This window comes from Gigantopelta aegis, chromosome 12, assembly GCF_016097555.1.
Source record: "Gigantopelta aegis isolate Gae_Host chromosome 12, Gae_host_genome, whole genome shotgun sequence".
In the NCBI taxonomy this organism is placed as follows: domain Eukaryota; kingdom Metazoa; phylum Mollusca; class Gastropoda; order Neomphalida; family Peltospiridae; genus Gigantopelta; species Gigantopelta aegis.
Window position 1 is genome coordinate 21,130,107 of NC_054710.1, and position 19,604 is coordinate 21,149,710.

Below are 19,604 nucleotides of genomic sequence, written 5' to 3' on the forward strand. Positions count from 1 at the left end.
ATATCCAACGTTGTTCCCATTCAAAACGACACGTCATTGAATATCGATCAATGGCTGACTGGCATATATTAATTATATAGTTTATAAAATATGTTGCATTATAAAGTTTGAAATGATATAATAATGAGATTATTACCCTCGTGTATTATCATATATTAGGAATAAACAGAATGTATATGCATAATACAATTTTTATACACCCATCTATGGGTCGTATTATGGTATGGTATTGTCCGTACATCCGTCCATATGTCCGTCTGTTAACTTTTTCTTGTCCGGACCATATCTTGCCTACAGATGCATACAGGACCATCAAACCTCACATGTAGGAACAACTTGGGATGGCTGTGTGTCATTTACTATTACTAAGTCACTGTGACCTACTTTTCATTGTCTACTGCACATAACAGTAAATCCTTGTCCAGACCATATCTTGCATACATGACCATCAAACTACATGTAGAAACAACTTGGGATGGTGGTTGGTCCAAAACAAACTGAATTCATCCCATTGCAAAAATTTCACATAATTAGAATTGAATCAGACCCGAAACATATTCATTAATATAGATATGGTTTTCCGTCAAACTCATGATGGGCGTATCATATACCTAACCGGTAGTCTTGTCATTCCTATATATATTGATAATACAGAAAAACACTGGTAATAACCTCTATATATTTTTTAAATCTTTGTAAGAACCAGACATGTATATAAAATAAAAATAAATGTGTTTAATTCTGATACCTACACTGGCTTTCGTGGCAGCAAATAAATCTCCACTGTTCTTATTTCAAAAATATTTCATAAGATATGTTCTAAAATGCAAAATGACATGTTTTTATCATATATGTGTCCTTAATGATGATGAATCGGATGATGATGATAATATATACGTTGAGTGGATCCTTTTGGTTAAAATGTACACATAATATTTGAGGGCAGGCAGTGTTTCTGCCAGAAAGAAATTTTTGGGTATGGTGCAATGGAATTGAATGCATCCACATGTTTAGGCCCCTAGAAAGAAAATGGGTTAAGTTTAGGTTTAGGGTTAAGAAAATCATACAATAATGATAAGAGTAATTAATTTTGTCAAAAAGTTAACTTAAAAAGAAAAAATCTGCAAAAAAATGTTGGGTGTAGACATATGCCTGTTTTAATTACCCTCTCTGGCAGGTAATATACATGTAGTATGCTCAGCATAATAAAAAATGTCATACTAGTATATTCCCTTATTGTACCTAAGAAACAGATAATTTAGACACATGTAAATTTGATAATATAAACTAAATCTATACATGTAGGTTTTAGAGAAGAAAACCCCCCATACTTTTTAAAACTATATTTAATTAAATATGGCTATTAACATTTTATGACCCTGTATTCCATATTCATATACATATACATAATATTGACTAACCTGTACAATACTCGCCACAAGCTATCCATTGATATACTACAAGCTAGTCCATGTTCTAAAGAAAGAAAACACCTCTCACATTTTGGGAATTGACCTTGAACGTCAAAATTACCTTGACCTTTTTTTGTAATCTACATGTATACTATAACAATTACAATCATTTATGGTCCCAAAAATTAACATTCAAGTCCCATGGAATTAATATGCCTCTACACTAGATACTGGTATCATTCAAATAGAAAACAATGTATGCTACCGGAGTATTGGCCCATATGTATGTGCGGCAGTTGTGCGTGCAAACAACACCTGAATATGCCTTTAATCATTAAATATAACCATACACATAAGATTGCCATCAACTATGAACTTAAATTATGTTTACTAATGCTATATAAACCCTTTAAATATACACAACTGTATTAACTTAAGTAAGTTTATACTTAAAGGAACATTCCTGAGTTTGCTGCACGTTTTAAGATGTTATCGACTAACAAAGATTTTTTAACGATTGTAATTACATATCAAATATATTTTTATGCATAAAATATTAGTGGTTATATATTAGACGTATTTAGGATCGTTCTAATATTTGTACTAGGTTAAATTTTATTTTATTTCCAAAAATATAAGTTTTTCGTACGTACGAAATTATTTGAAGATAAAATCCAGTTTGGGCTTCTTACAAATATTAAGACGACCAGAAATACATTGAATATACAGATGTTGATATTCTAAACCAGAAAATAAATATAATTTGTAAGTTTAATCGTAGAAATATGTTATTAGTCGGAAACATCTTACAATGCAGCAAACTCAGGAATGTCCCTTTAATATTTGTAGGAAGCCCAAACTGGATTTTGTCTTCAAATAATTTCGTACATACGAAAACAATATTTTCGAAAATGGAATGAAATTTAACCTAGTACAAATATTAGAATGATCTGAAACATGTTTAATATACAGCCACTAATATTTTATGCAGAAAAATATATGTGATAAGCAATTACAATCGTTAAAAAGTCTGTTAGTCAATGACATCTTAAAACTTGTAGCAAACTCAGGAATGTCCCTTTAAGGCTCAAATAGATCAAATACTATATATATATACTTAATTTGACATTTATCATTTTAACTTTATATTCACTTTTAACATTAATGTTAAGTAACTACATGTGTATTTACATATATATGCATTGTTAGTGCTGCAACGATAAACCAGTATACCGAGATAATTGATCAGCTCGATACGAACTGCGGTACAGTTTTGCGTATCACCATTTTTACACTTTATTCTTTTTTCCTTGTATCTTATTTGACTTGAAATAGGCAAACAAACAAACAAACAAAAACCTATCATTTTATTAATTGGTGATGACAGGAAATGTAACAATCATGTCAAGTGTATTGTCGGCTTACTTGTTGGCATACGAAGTGATAGGTCGGTTATACTTGGTTCTAACTTCTAAACAAAACTCTGCCGAAATATTGCGACTCAATATGCACATTTCCGTGTCATGCGAGCAGCAACGGAAAAAGCCCGATAGTAAGTATTTCCCGAATGTGACAATTTATAAATAGTTCTAGTAGGCCTAGTGTTCTAGTAGAATAGTATTGGGTTAACAAATAAAAATGACCAAGAAGAACATTATGCTAATAAATGTCGTGGTTTATATAATCATTTAGGTCTATGATGGAATCAATATTACAAATATTTTTATTTATATACTTAGTATTACTTATTTAACAAAGGTTAGTGACCTCACTACTCAGTCTGGTTGTGCTATAGTGGTGGTTTAGCCTCAATTTTGGGTGATGTTGTTTTTGTAAAGGAGGAGATGTTACCCGAGTCAAATATGGAACAGGCTATATTTGAGATTGATGTGTTCAAGGGAGAGGCTCTATAATACCAATGTCAGATGATCCATTGGTATGGTGGAAAGGACACCAATGGCAGTTTCCCATTTTCTCCCATTTAGCAAGTAAATGGTTGTGTATTCCAGCAACATCGGTACATCAGAACGTGTATTCAATACAGCTGGGGACATTGTAACAGCATAGAGGGCCGCACTCAATCTTGAAGTAGTAGATATGCTGATTTTCTTGAAGAAAAATTTGGCCTAAAACATTTACCTTACAGCTGAAACTAATAAAGATCCTTAAAAAGTTTATGCCTTCACTTTTCATTAAAAAAAAAAAACCCCATAAATATTAAATTTAAATAATATCAACTATATTGCAGTACATATTGCAATATGGTTTCTTATATCACAATACGATTTTGACTGTATCGTTGCACCCATATGCATTGTAATGTATTTATGTGTGGAACATGCTGTGAAATGATCGGCAATGCAAATAAACATACATTGTATTCGTTTGTTCATATAATTTGTTATATTTGGTAAAATATGCTGTATATACAGTTCATGTAACTTGATGTAGATGTACATCTTCAATAACAAACAAATTTCTGTTTATCTTTCCTTAGTAGTTTCAGATAGGCCTTCTTACCATTTGTGACACCCAATAGCCAATGTGTATTTTTGTGCTGGGGTGTCGTTAAACGTTCGTTCGTTCGTTCGTTCGTTTGTTCATTCATTCATCTTTCCTTAGATCTCTCTGCGTCCCTTACCATTTGTGACACCTAATAGCCGATGTGTATTTTTGTGCTGGGGTATCGTTAAACATTCATTCATTCATTCATTCATTCATTCATTCATTCATTCATGCATTCATTCATTCATTCGTCTTTCCTTAGATCTGTATTTTTGTGCAGGGGCAGTGTTTTAGATTAAAAATTTTGGTCAGTATCCCAGTTGGATACTAACATTTCAAAATCTGGTATCCCACCTGAGAATTTAGTTATATGTCGTCGCTTACCAGATGTTTTCGCTACATTCATTAAACATATCCATCGGTGGGATACTGGGTTCTTGAAGTCTGGTATCCAAAATTAAATTCTGGTATCCCTGGGATATCGGGATACCATTAATCTCGAACACTGCAGGGGTGTCGTTAAACATTAATTAATTAATTAATTCATTCATCTTTCCTTAGATCTCACTGCGTCGCTTACCATTTGTGACACCAAATAGCTGATGTGTATTTTTGTTCAGGGGTGTCATTAAACATTAATTAATTCATTAATTCATTCATCTTTCCTTAGATCTCACTGTGTCTCTTACCATTTGTGACACCCAATAGCCGATGTGTATTTTTGTGCTGGGGTATTGTTAAACATTCATTCATTCATTCATCTATTGATCTTAGATCTGACTGTATCCCTTTCACTGAATCCCAGTCCACCTGTGTATAAGAAGGAGCTGACTGTGACCTGCAAGCTGACAAACGCCGGTGTTATTAAAGCCCATGTCCAGTTCAGGAGGATGAGTACAACTGAGAGTATTCTCGGCACGCTGCATCAGGACTCCGACACCTGCACAGCTTTAGACAAATTCAAAGGCATTAAAGCTATTTGTGGGAACGGAACAGAGAGCGGCATCCCGACAATTAAGGAGTACAATATACAGGTCACCCGGTTATCAGCCCAGGAAAACGGGGATTGGATTTGTAGAGTAGAAGATGATATGAGTAGCATGAACATCACAAGCGAAAAATTAAGTATGTATATATACTTCTTTCTTACACACCCATTGGTGAAGAGAACATCATTCGTTATTTTTGATAGCACATACTGTTAATTAACATACATTCTTGCGATAACATTTTAGACATATGCCTCGCTGCTCCAAGGTAATAACCAGGTCACCAATCTCATATACCATCCAATGAAACAAAAATCCACAGTCGAATCAATCATTTTGTGATGTACAAGTGGACCTGAAATTGACGGATGTATATATATATATATATATATATATATATATATATATATATATATATATATATAAAAATGTATGTATGTGTATATATATATATATATATCAGTGTTTCTGCCAGAAAGAATTTTTTTGGGTATGGCACTATATAGAATTGAATGCAACCACAGTCAAAAAAAAAATCTGCCCAAAAATGTGGGTATGGTTCAATACCCATTTTACCCACTGGCAGAAACCCTGTATATGTATGTATGTGTGTATGTATGTATGTATGTATGTATGTGTGTATGTATGTATGTATGTATGTATGTATGTATGTATGTATGTATGTATGCATGCATCTGTAATATTATTTAAAGAATATAATTAATATTCATTTAGTTTTAATACATTGTTCTTAATTAACTAAATAATAAAATTCTTAATTAACTAAATAATAAAATAAAATTCACCTGTTTTTATTGTTCTGATTTTCAGTTATATATAAATAATGGAAACAACTGTTCTTAATTTTTTTTTATACAATTCCCACATCACTGTTAAAAGTGTACAACAATGACTTAGCAAATATTTGGATGCATGTATGTCGTTCTAAGACTTCATTTATAACCTCATTTCTATGACATAATACAAGATTAGAGTAAGCAGTAAGCATTATATAATGACTCTTGGGTGAGTTCACAAATTATTATCTTTAGTGATAATATGGCCACCATGGGAATGATAAACAATGGGACGTCAGCATGCAGGGAAGCCCAATCAATCATCCGTGAACTATCTTATTGTTAATGTTTTAAATTTGTGTAGCTATCTCTGAAATTTGTGGAGCGAATTGCGACGCAATACTGAACAAAATGTTTTTGCACCAGGTGTGCAACACAATTAGATAAAGTTTTTACTTGCCTGGCATTGTTTTCACACACCTGGTGCGACTGGACGGTTGACCACATGCTGTGGTTCTCATGGCTGTATGTTTTGGTCTTTTATTTATGAATGAAAGAAAGAAAGAAAGAAATGATTTATTTAATGACGCACTCAACACATTTTATTTACGGTTATATGGCATCAGACATATGGTTAAGGACCACACAGATTTTGAGAGGAAACCCGCTGTCACCTCTACATGGGCTACTCTTCTGATTAGCAGCAAGGGATCTTTTATTTGCGCTTCCCACAGGCAGGATAGCACAAACCATGGCCTTTGTTGAACCAGTTATGGATCACTGGTCGGTGCAAGTGGTTTACACCTACCCATTGAGCCTTGCGGAGCACTCACTCAGGGTTTGGAGTCGGTATCTGGATTAAAAATCCCATGCCTCGACTGGGATCCGAACCCAGTACCTACCAGCCTGTAGACCGATGGCCTACCACGACGCCACCAAGGCCGGTATTTATGAATGAATGCATATTTTAATTAAATAATACAAAAAATAATTGAAAATAGTTTTAAAAATAGAACTACATGTTTATGATTTTGCTGGTTTCTGTACTGTTTTTTATTTTGCAGATCTATGCGTCTTCAACTGTAAACATGGCAATTTTCAAAAAGATATTTGCAAATGTAGATGTGAAAAATACTGGATTGGACCTGAGTGTGGTATGTTTCTCTTAGGAATAAATATTATTCTAGTTTTCTAAAATTCAACAATATTTAGGAAATTATATTAGTTGACATTTGTTTCTTTTCTTTTTCCTTGTTTGCTTTTCTCTTCTATTTTCAAAACAATAAAAAAAAATATATATATATATACTCACGGAAAAAAGTTCCTGTGCACCAAATAATTGCATATACAATATAATTGACTTGAAATCTGGTCATACATATTTCGGTAAATGAATGTGTAACCACTCCCTTCGATATTCCACAGGTGTCCTGTCAATTGCACAAGCTATTCATGCTTTGTGATCACAAGTTGCATTACTAGCATTCTTGGTCACATGCTCCTGTTTGACATCATTTTTCATATTATTGGACTCTAAAACTATTGTATGGAATCTCAACACTCAGAAAAATACTTGTGTTGATATCTGATCGTTGTCAGTGTGATGCCACGCCTCCAAGAAAATGATCTTCTTCGAACGATGGGTATTATTTAGGTTAGAATGGCACAAACGTTGTTGCTAATAATTTTGGTGTTCACGAGAACACTATGCAGTGTCTGTGAAGATGTTCTCAACAGTTTAGGGATATTAAGGATCTTCCATATGTAAAGAGTCAACACCTAAAGTCACGTTAATAAATTGTCAATATCAAGTGGGTTTACATATGGAATCATTTGGAAATGACAAGTTTAACATCCCAATACATCCCTGAGTTCAGGCCAATCAGTGGAAGAACTGACCGCAACCGATTAAGTGATCACAAAGTACAACCATGACCATCCATCAGTACGTCATTCTGTTACATCATCACCAACGGCTCACCAAGCATTGTGTAGACCGTACTTCAGGTTCAGAAGACAGGAGAGGATCACTGTACTTTTAACAGATAAATAGTACATCTAATTAAAATCCAATATTTTTAAATTTTAAAAGATAAGTCTCACTGATGCACAGGAACTTTACAGGAGAGTATATTTTGGTGGATCGATCTGGTTGGAAATATAAGTGAATTGAATTGGAAGGGTACAAGAGGCAATATATTGCCACTTGAAATATGCAGTAAGCATTATAGAATGACCATTTTCACAACCAGCTTTTCATTTCCATTTTAAAGTATTGTATACAACTACTAGTATTCAGATTTTTATGAAATTATTGTTATGAATGCCGTTCAGTACCACATCTATTGATTATAGTGTTACATTTATTATTAATAAATAATAATAAAAAATGTTTAGTACTATAATACATGTATTTAATTATCAGAAACATACATGAAATTAAAAGCTTCACCTCCTGTATGTTACAATTACTTACCACTGCTGTTTATTTCCATCCCAAATTTAATGCTGAGAAGACAATTAACAGCATACTGGTACTATAGTGTATTCATGTTTGTTTCCAACACAGACAGATATGTGTGCAGGGGGTGGGGGTAGGGGTGTGGTGGGACAGTCACAGCTTACATCAGGGTTGAAAATTACCATTGCCTGGTCGTGCGTGGCGACCTTTATTGGCTAAGGGCAACTAAGAATTTTACAAAGGTAGTCCATTGGGCGACCATCGATGTTAAGGTCTGGTGAATATGGTACCTGTTAAAAAAGATACACACTGCATTAAAGGGACATTTCTGAGTTTGCTGCAATTTTTAAGATGTCATTGACTAACAGAGCCTTTTTAACGATTGTAATTACATTTTTCTGCATAAAATATTAGTGTCTGTATATTAAACGTGTTTCTGATCGTTCTAATATTTGTACTAGGTTAAATTTCATTTGATTTCCTTAAAACATCTTTTCGTACGTATGAAATTATTTGAAGACAAAATCCAGTTTGGGCTTCTTACAAATATTAAGACGACCAGAAACACATTGAATATACAGACACTGATATTCTAGACAAGAAAATATATTTAATATGTAAGTTTAATTGTAGAAATATATTATTAGTCGGAAACATCTTACAATGGAGCAAACTCAGGAATGTCCCTTTAAGGAACAGTAAAGTTACCTTTCCTTTATCTCCATTTAATAAATAATATGTTCCACTTACTGGTTTTTAGAATACAATATGATGGGCCAATTCATGATACGGTAAACTTAGATGTCAGGTTAAAAAACAATACCCATGCAGGGCTTTATAGATTGCAACAAAGCTAAGGCATTAAATGCTGTGCCCAAAATAACTATACCCAAAATAAAGATACCATATTAAATACAAACATGCTAACCTCAAAATGTGTGTGTGTGTGTGTGTGTGTGTGTGTGTGTGTCTGGCTAAACTATTTTTTTTAAAGTGCAATATACATGTATTAGGCTCCATATCCAGGTGTCCAGGAAAATTATATTTGCTTGCATATGTTTGAATTATTTGTTATATTTTTGTATGCACGTGTATCTTTAAATGAGGTTGAATTATCCGATATACGGGTTTTGTTTTCACAAAATGTACCAAAAAAGGTCATAAATACTGAAAATGCATCCAGGTATAATGCCTTCACGTGTTATTATTGTGCAAATTTCACTCCCTTAATGACGGACCGATCACATGATACCAAAGAAGCGAAACAACATATTAACTTGTTTTGCGGTTGTTGTTTTTTCATCTGAATGACAAAATAGTTAATGTAATCAGTGTCAATCATATCTGCACAAGCAAGTCACAAAGAATATTCTAATAAGATTGCAGGGTGTGCACTTTACGGTTGCCCATGGCGAGTCAAAATAGCGTCAGGCAAGTTAAAACTTATCACGTGTCGCCCGCTTGGCGACTGAAAAAATTCCACATATTGTATTATGTATCAAAATGCAAATAACTAATGTTTGTGAGAGATCGGAAAGTTATTTTTTATTTATTGTTTCAACTGGTTTCTTATTAGTATCTTCGCAACCAAATGCACATAGGACATAATAGCGACCACTTCCCCAGTCTAGCAAACAGTCTAAAACCATTTGGAATGCCTAAGCCGGTTTTGATTATGTATTCGGAAAACCTCGACCACCTAAATGTATTCGTAGGTTCAATCGGAACTCGTCACATTCCGCTATGCTATATTTCGCAGAAAGATTTTGTTTACGAACCTGAGGTTTTCGTAAGTTACATTGTGTTGGAACGTTTTTGTTTCTTACGGAAATATACCGAGTCTACTTTTCCAAACACCCAATCGTCACTGCGAACGTTGCCAACAACAATTATTCCAAGATCGAACCTTGGTAAAATATTCCACATGTTTGATTGTGTGGGTCCCGTGACAATTTAAGTAAGTTCTTTTTTTTTAACAAAATTCGGTCACGGGCCATTCAAAAGTTGTATGGGTGAGTCAAAGTGTTGCTGTGAGTGGCCCGATTGGCCAGTCCAAAAAAATCCCAAGTGAATACCCTGAAGATTGTGACTTCTGCCATATATTACTGTCTGGTTTTCATCTGTAAGACGAACACCTCTAGGATGACACCACAATAAACTGTCATTAATTTGTCAGAATAATTACACACACACCCTCCAAATGATTGCAGGTATTATAAATAATAGTAATGGAGATATTCTCCACAAGTTTGAGTATTTGATTTATGAATGGTTGCTTTAATCAAATAATGCAAACTGTAATAGAAAATACTATCAAAATATTATAACTATATTGTATGGTTTTATATTGCAGACCAATGCGACTTAAGGTGTTCATATGGCATTCTTCGTAGGGATAACTGCACATGTGATTGTCCACTGCACCGGAGTGGAGATAGGTGTGGTATGTATGTTTGATTGTCCAAAGTACCGGATTGGAGATAGCTATATGTATGTTTGATTGTCCAAAGTACCAGATTGGAGATAGGTGTGGTATGTATGTTTGATTGTCCACTGCACCAGATTGGAGATAGGTGTGGTATGTATGTTTGATTGTCCACTGCACCGGATTGGAGATAGGTGTGGTATGTATGTTTGATTGTCCAAAGTACCGGATTGGAGATATAGGTGTGGTATGTATGTTTGATTGTCCACTGCACCGGATTGGAGATAGGTGTGGTATGTATGTATGTTTGATTGTCCAAAGTACCAGATTTGAGATACATGTATAGGTGTGGTATGTATGTTTGATTGTCCACTGCACCGGATTGAAGATAGGTGTGGTATGTATATGTTCCGGGAATAACTATTCTAATTTGTTTATATTCTATAATGTTTACAGAAATCATAGTTGAGTATTTTTTTCTTTCCTTGTTTATTTTTGTCTTCTATTTTTAAATAATTTCTTCAACAAATACCTGGAGAGTGTATTTTGATAGAATTGATTGGCAATATAAGAGGTACCTGTATGTCATAAAGGCTCAACATTATCAAAATACAAAGTATGCATTCTGTATGATAATTTTCACAATCAGGGTTGTTTTGGGGTTTTTCATTTTAACCTTATAATTTGTGACAAAAACCACGTTGAGTGAGCACAAGTTTATAACTTACATATTTTCACTTAAATGGTATTTTCACTTATATGTTTTATAAATACATAAAATAAAGTTCATATTTAAATTGATAATTATTATTTCTGTGGGTTTTTCTATTTTTTATGATATTTTAGATCAGTTAATGTTGATTAAAATTAGGCAAAAAATAAAAAATAAGCATTATTCCCAATATCTGTGTTTTTCTGACCAGAATTGTTTTTAAAAACTGAGTACAATTCATATCCAGATATTTGGTGCTCGATTTTTGCTGTTGGTAAAATGGTCAAATTTATTATCAAATTAGCTGTCACAATATCAGCTATCGATCCCTGAAAATGACGGCATCCCGCCCATGTTGTCGAGTGAAAATCACTTTTTAAATTAAAAGTTCCTAGGTATTTTCCATTAAAATACACCCCAAAACTAAAGCTGTCATGCATGTACTCTCAATCAATTTATTTTCTGTATGCTATTATTATTATAGGATGTACTGTATACAATGTACAATTTGTCGACTGGCGTGATGTCGGGTGAGATATCTTGCCTGCAGTAGTCAGAAGGTTATGGCATTGTACAACAATTAAGATGATGAAATTATGTCAACTGATATTAACAGTGATATTGTTAAAAAAATAATGTGCCATAAAACGAGAGTAAAGTTTGCATCAGTAAAATTTTTATGGTCTAAAAGTGCATCTCAGCGTGTGGTTTAAACTTCCACATGAGGTTATGTTTTTAAGGGGTTTTTTCATTGACTGGAAATATAAATCGATGACATGAAAAAAAAGAAAAAGACTCAAACTTAACAAGGTCAAATTAAAGGCAATATTTACCACTCAAAATACACAGTTTGCATTCTGTATGATAATTTTCACAACCAGCTTTTGATTTTTTATTATAAAACAGCATTATACAGCTACTGAGATTAAGAAACTAGTTGCAACTATACCTGCATTAGATCAATGATTAAATGACTATACTTCTCCCCAGAACAACTAAACAGTCTGTTTTTCTTTAATTGATCAACATAATCAAAAATACCAATTTAAAAACAAAATTTAATGGTTGCAGGTATTAAGGACAACAGTATAATGCAATATGTCTTTTCAAGATAGTCATAGTTAAATTTGGGTATTCTGTTTATGAATGAATGTTTTAATCAAATAATGCAATGAATAATAGAAAATACATGAGTAGTATTAAAATATAACTATATATGCTTTGTTTACTGTTTTATACTTTGCAGAGAAATGTGACTTAAGGTGTCATAAGGATAGCACTCTTCGACACGATTGTACATGTGCTTGTCCAAAACACCGATCTGGAGACAGTTGTGGTATGTATGTTTTTAGAATGACTATTGTAGTCCAGTTTTCTGAACTTCTACAATATTTAGGGGCAATATAGTTGAGTAATTTTTCTTCTTCTTTCCTTGCATTTCTTTCTTACCTATTTTTAAAACAATTCTTTCAACAAATATCTGGACCCGATTAGAAATATGAGTGGCATAGAATCAAGGCTTGAAATTGGCAGGGCACAAGCTAGAGGTAATTAATGGCTCTCAAAATACTCAGTATTAATTCCATATGATTTTTTTGTTTTTTTCACGATCATATTTTGATTTTCATTTTAAATGGAAATGTTATCTTACTATTGCATACAGCGCCTCTGTATTGAGCAGCATTGTACAATTATTAGTTGTTTACCGATCCAACCGCAGGGGACTACATGTATATAGGTTGCATCTCCTTCTGCACCACACATTGTTACGGGGTGATCAACGTTAGAACCAATAAACTATTTTTATTTGATTTGATAGTTTTGCAGATGTTTTGTTTAGAATGCCTTTTCTGGTGATTTACCCATTTTCATACACCAGTCTATGATGGGTCGTATTATGGTATGGAGTTGTCCATCCATCCGTATGTTAGTCTGTTGACTTTTTCTTGTCCAGACCATATCTTGCATACAGATCGATGCATACAGGACAATCAAACCTCACATATAGAAACAACTTGGGATTGAGGTGTATCACATACTATTACTAGGTCCCTGTGACCTATTTTTCACGGTCTACTAGTAACACTAAATCCTTGTCCGGACCGTATCTTGCATACAGATGCATAGAGGACCATCAAACCTCACATGTAGGAATGTCACTGTGACCTACTTTCCACAGTGTACTGCACATAACAGTAAATCCTTGTCTGGACCATATCTTGCATACAGGACCATCAAACCTCACATGTAAGAACAACATGTTTCGCTTACTACTACTAGGTCAGTGACCTACTTTTCACAGGACCGGCCTCGGTGGCGTCGTGGTTAGGCCATCGGTCTACAGTCTGGTAGGTACTGGGTTCGGATCCCAGTCGAGGCATGGGTTTTTTAATCCAGATACCGACTCCAAACCCTGAGTGAGTGCTCCGCAAGGCTCAATGGGTAGGTGTAAACCACTTGCACCGACCAGTGATCCATAACTGGTTCAACAAAGGCCATGGTTTGTGCTATCCTGTCTGTGGGAAGCGCAAATAAAAGATCCCTGCTGCCTGTCGTAAAAGAGTAGCCTATGTGACGACAGCGGGTTTCCTCTAAAAAACAGTGTAAAAATTACCATATGTTTGACGTCCAATAGCCGATGATAAGATGAAAAAATCAATGTGCTCTAGTGGCGTCGTTAAATAAAACACTTTACTTTTACTTTTCACAGTCTATTGCACATAATAGTAAATCCTTGTCCAGACCATATCTTGCATACAGATGCATACAGGACCATCAAGCCTCACATGTACATGTAGGAACAACTTGGAATGGTGGTGTGTCATATATAATTACTAGTTCACAGTGATACAAATAACTAAAAAAAATGTTTGGTCTATATTCTGAACATCATAGGAAAATCTTGTTTAGCCTTTGCAGTGTTCTACATTGCGACCAAAATGTTGGCGTGGTATCTGATTGAATTTATTATCATCGCCATTTGACATGTGCGTTCAGTCCTAACAGCGAAAACCAATGAAATTTGTTGACTTTATTGTGCAGTCTGAACACTTCGTTATTTACGAAGTTGTCCAATTGAATCATCACTGTGAATTCGGTATTAATTTTCGGAACCGTTCAGAACTCATCGCTGATTTTAGTGTTTTGGCAAAAACAATCCACATACTTGCGAAAACAATCCAGATATTTCGATTGATATGTTAATTTAATGCACACAACCATTTGGAATATCTCAGTTGATATCGATTTCTGGATCATGTACATGTATGTAATCGGCCGACAAAAATAAGTTCCGAATACTGTATTGTACTATACATAACTGATTCACTATGGTGCATTACTGGTAGTTGCATTCGTTTGAAGAACACGAGTACACAATCAAGTAAAGGTTGCTCACTCACTGCATGTTTCAAAATTTACTTACCTGCAACGTCTTTAAAACATTGTGATTTTTTTTAAAGCATAAACTAAATAATAATCAATTATTTATTTAAAATAATAAATTCAAAAGAAAAAAATGCAAACCAAATAATGTTGGTTAAATTGCATAACTATGGCAGTGAAAAGTGGAGGGGGTGACAAGGGTGTTAATAATTTTAGAAGGGATGATGGTCTTAACATTACAAAATGTTATGTGAAGCAAGGTAAAAAAAAAAAAAAAACTGCCAAAGTTTCCACTATGTATTTATTGAACGGACATGTGTTGCGTTTGATCTGCTAAACCATTACACATGTTGCTACACTCGTTCAAATCGAATGCAGCCCCAGTTAGCGGTGTGTTTGTTTTTCTTGCTGTGTAGATGTATACGTTGTTTCCGCCCAGCATGTAGAAGCATGGCAAAAACTTTCAAAGCAGCAAAATGTTAAAATATTAAAATTCTTTAGGAAAATGAAAATCTAAAACTTCAAACGCTAATCAAGAAGACGAGACAGGTGAAACAAGTTCTGAAAAGTCAAATGAAGGCCAATCTGAGAAATCTGCAGCTAAAACCGAAACAGAGCCAGTCATAAAACGTAGAAAATTGAATGAAACTTCAGTTTCCGTGGCTTCAGCATGACAATAATACTGACACAATGCACTATACCTATTGTAGAAAAATTAGCAAGCATGTTGCTGGCACAAATCAAATGAGGGGAGACAGTTTTTTTGTATACCCACCACCTGCAAAATAATATTTTATTTAAACCGTATGGCAGTCATATGAGGCATAAAATTATAATTACAGTCCCTCCCACCTCCCTCAAGCGATCAATTGCTATTGTTTCTGTTATTTCAGCAACATTGTGCAAATGAGCATTTTTGTAATGTACATGTAGCTATACATGTGACGTCACATGTGTGATGTCAAATGCAGGCTTGCAAGCGGGCCCTTATTTTCCTAATTTTCCTTATTTTTTGACAGCAGCCCTAATATTCCTTATTAAAGCTTCAAAATCCTAAAAAGCACTAATTTTTTGGTGAAAATCCAAAATTTTCAAATTTTCAAATTTTTTGATAAATGCAACATAAAATAAGTGTTGGAATTAATTAAATCTAGCCTTAGTATACTTTCAGATAATGAATATGTTGAATTAATGTATTTCTCAGAAGACATCTTTGTGGTTATCAGCATCATATTCAGCATGGATTTGCACCATATCAGATTACTTTAATCTGGTTGTATTGATATGCTGAATATCGCTGTTGATGACTATTGGCATGATCTTCTGAGTTGGTAATTAGCTTTTGTATTTATGTTCTCCCTGGAGGTGAGTACAGAATGTTTTTCTTTTATATTGATTATTGAATTTCAGTCCTTATTTTTGTCCAAAAAGTGCTAAAAATTCCAAAAAATAGCCCTTATTTTTTAAGAATTTTGCCATAAAAAAAGCCCTTATTTTTCACAAAATCTTGCTTGAAAGCCTGCAAATGTCATATCCTGCTACTATACGGATATGACTTTACATAATAAATATTTATCAGTCATCATATTCTCTGATTTCAGTGAAATTTGGTACATGTAGAAAACCTCTGAACCAAAATTTTAGACTTCTAACTCAATTAATTGTCTCTAAGGGTACCACCCATTTTGAAAGGCTCTAACTTATTTATTAATAGAGATAGAGAACAAATTCAAATGGTTATAGGTTAATGAATAGACAAATAAATTTTATTATACACCATACAATCGAACCTTCATAAAGTTACAGTTCGACATGACCTTTGACCTTGACCCCCAAAGTATATCATCACCAATCTTTTTCAAAACTTTACTGTGTATATACCTCGTACATTGTAGAAGATTGCCTGAAATTTTCAAGCTGGGCAACCCATAACATCCAAAGTTACTGTCTATTGTATGAGATGGGGGAGGGGTGTGTGCAATGTGTTTCACTTCACACGTGTGTATATATTCTAATTATCAGCCTATGGCAGGTTTACTTTATCTTGAATGCTAACCTACATGTATTTGTGATTAGTTATCCATAAATCTGATGTTCTCTTCAACATACATGTACATGTATTAGAACAAAGTTACCTTTATTTTAATAATTACTGTGCCATTTTAAAAACAAAATAAACCAGCCCTTTTGTTTAGGTACTATAGGGTTTGGGTTCCCAGAATCATCATTTTCAGCCTTCTATAAAGTTTATTATAATTGATCAGAAATTCAGGCTATTATATAGTGCTTTATTTTGGGCTAGTGAAATTTACAAAACCTTTTTTTTAAATGATCCAACCCTGACGAATGCACAATTATTACAATATTTGAATCTCTGTAGGCCAGCAAAAATATTTAAACTGCATTTTTACAAAAACACATTTTTAAAGTGAAAATGTAGTTTGAGTTTGCTCTGAATGTCTTTTTTCAGTGGTTCTATTTACATTTTCAGACAGTGTCACATGTGTTACCACATGTCAAATGTTTAGTTACCACCAACTCTTGACTCAAGATTCAGGGGAGGCTATGAATAATTATTCTTTAGTTTACTGTAATACATGTATGTTGGGACGGACGTAGCGCAGTGGTAAAGGGCTCACATGATGCACGGTCAGTCTCAGATTGATCCCCGTCAATAGGCACATTGGACTATTTCTCGTTCCAGCCAGTAGCAGGTTACCTCTCTAAAATTACCAAATGTGTGACATCTAATTGGCGTTACTTAATAAGTCAGTGCTCTAGTGGTGTTGTTAAACAAAACAAACTTTAACATTGACATGCTGGGAATATGTAACATGGGTAGCCAGTATGCTTTATCATATAAAGGACACATGAGCACCTTCATTTATCACAGTTATTCGGTAGAGATTGATAGATACTGTATATCAGAATGTAACTTGTGTTACCGTAGAATTGCCCCTCTCTGACTATAAATGTTTTAATAACATAATATAAATATATGTTGATGATTTTGCTTGACTAGCTGTTTTATATTTTGCAGAAACATGTGACTTACTTTGTGACAAAGGCACTCTTAGAGAATCTGCCTGCAAATGTGAATGTAGCAAATACTGGGATGGAGATCACTGTGGTATGTCTGTTCTATTGTCCGAACCAAATTGTTAACAACTATGAAAAATTACTCTCCTACCTTTAATTGCCGTTAGATTTCCTCCAAAGTTTGTCCAGACAAAAATCGCAAAAAAAACACTACAAATATACAGATTCCACACACGAGACTGCAACGATGTCGCTGATAATGTCTTTGCTGAGATTGCATAGGGAAAAATACATGCAGTTTTCTGCCGTCTGCCATCTTGCTTCTTTATGGAATACTCTTCAAGAGGGGTGAAAGCCTCCAAAGTATGTGACACAATTAATATGAAATCGATGATCTCTAGTGGTATCATTAAAATAATAATAATAATAATTTAAAAAAAAAATAATAATATGACGTCATCACGTTTGCTTTTATATCATAACATGTTATGACGTTGTTAGATTAAGTCCTATCCTTTCACCCCTCTTGAAGAATATTCCATAAAAAGTCAAAATGGCAGCTGATACAAAATTACATGCTTTTTTCCCTATGCGCTCTCAGCGAAGTCGATATAGGTGACATGGTTATCATCTGGTATGTGGAATCTGTGTCTTTGTAATGGTTTTTTCAAGAATTGTGTCTGGACAAACTTTGGAGGAAATCTAACGGCAATTAAAGGTAGGAGAGTAATGTTTTGTAGTTGTTAACAATTTGGTTCAGACAATAGGAATAACTATTAAACTAGTTTTGTGAAATTCTACAATAGTTAGGGAAATTACAGCAGAATCTTTTTTTCTTTCTTCCTTCTTTCCTTGTGTTCCTTTCTTTTCTCTATTGCATTTTGTTTTTGTTTAGACAAATAACTAGACAGTACTTTTTGATGGGACCTGCCTGCTAATATAAGTAGGATGACATCAATGGGTGTGCTACAACACCTTGCACTGAATGTGCACGTTAAAACCTATTACATGCTCGCAATTGGCATTGCACAAAAGGCAATTGCCATTCAAAATACACAGTTTGCATTCTGTATAATATGTTTCACTAGCTTTTGATTTCCATGTTAACGTATTCTACAAGTATTTAGATTATGAAATGAGTTTCAACTATCAGTATGTGGACATTATAGGACTGATATTGAATTAGATATTATAAAGTGGACAAAAAGAAAATATTGAAAAATGAGAGTAAAGTATGTATCAGTCATTTATAAACCTGTTTTCCAGGTTCTAGCATTTACTTCCAGATTAAAATATTAAAAGCAGAGATTGCTTCACATTCCACAAAATGGATTTTGAGCCTTGCTAATTATTCTTTAGGAGAATAATAATAATAAAAAAATAAACATGGAAGAAAAAACATTGCTTAATATTTGATTAGTTATATTTATTTGTGGGTTTTTTCTTTCACAAGCTGCACCAGTAATCCAGTATGAAAAATGAAATGAGCTGTCTTTCCAGTTCTTCTCTGTCACCATGAATCAGCTCATTTTGGCCTTAGGTCTTTGACACAACTTCTAAATTTTTATTCCAAATTTTGTCTATCTCGAACTTAAACCGCTCCTGGCCTGGACTTAGTCACTGGCGATGTCAGATGAAACCTTAATGGTATATTCGCATGTAAAACAAATTCAGCTCAGCTCAGCTGTGTCACCAAAGAGTTTGGTTTGTATGGTTGTTGCAATAGGCCACTCAGATTGTCTCAAATCTTGATAGGTTAGGCACTGCTATAGGATGTGCTCCGTTGTTTGATCTTCGAGTCCACAGCTGCAAGTTGGTGAAGGTGCTAGTTAAACATTTTGAACAAGTGAGCATTTAGTCTGTTCTGTTGTGGCCTATAC

General features: G+C 34.0%; 1 protein-coding gene across 3 annotated transcripts in view; it reads left to right on the top strand.

The window, feature by feature from the left end:
- Nucleotides 1–19,604, top strand: part of LOC121386433 (balbiani ring protein 3-like) — a 251,642-nt gene that overhangs the window by 136,564 nt on the left and 95,474 nt on the right. For all 3 annotated transcript variants that reach the window (XM_041517325.1, XM_041517326.1, XM_041517327.1), the window contains exons 5-9: nucleotides 4,692–5,042; nucleotides 6,768–6,857; nucleotides 10,518–10,607; nucleotides 12,548–12,637; nucleotides 17,726–17,815. In XM_041517325.1, the coding sequence (XP_041373259.1) occupies nucleotides 4,692–5,042; nucleotides 6,768–6,857; nucleotides 10,518–10,607; nucleotides 12,548–12,637; nucleotides 17,726–17,815 (711 nt within the window). The remainder of the gene's footprint in view (nucleotides 1–4,691; nucleotides 5,043–6,767; nucleotides 6,858–10,517; nucleotides 10,608–12,547; nucleotides 12,638–17,725; nucleotides 17,816–19,604) is intronic.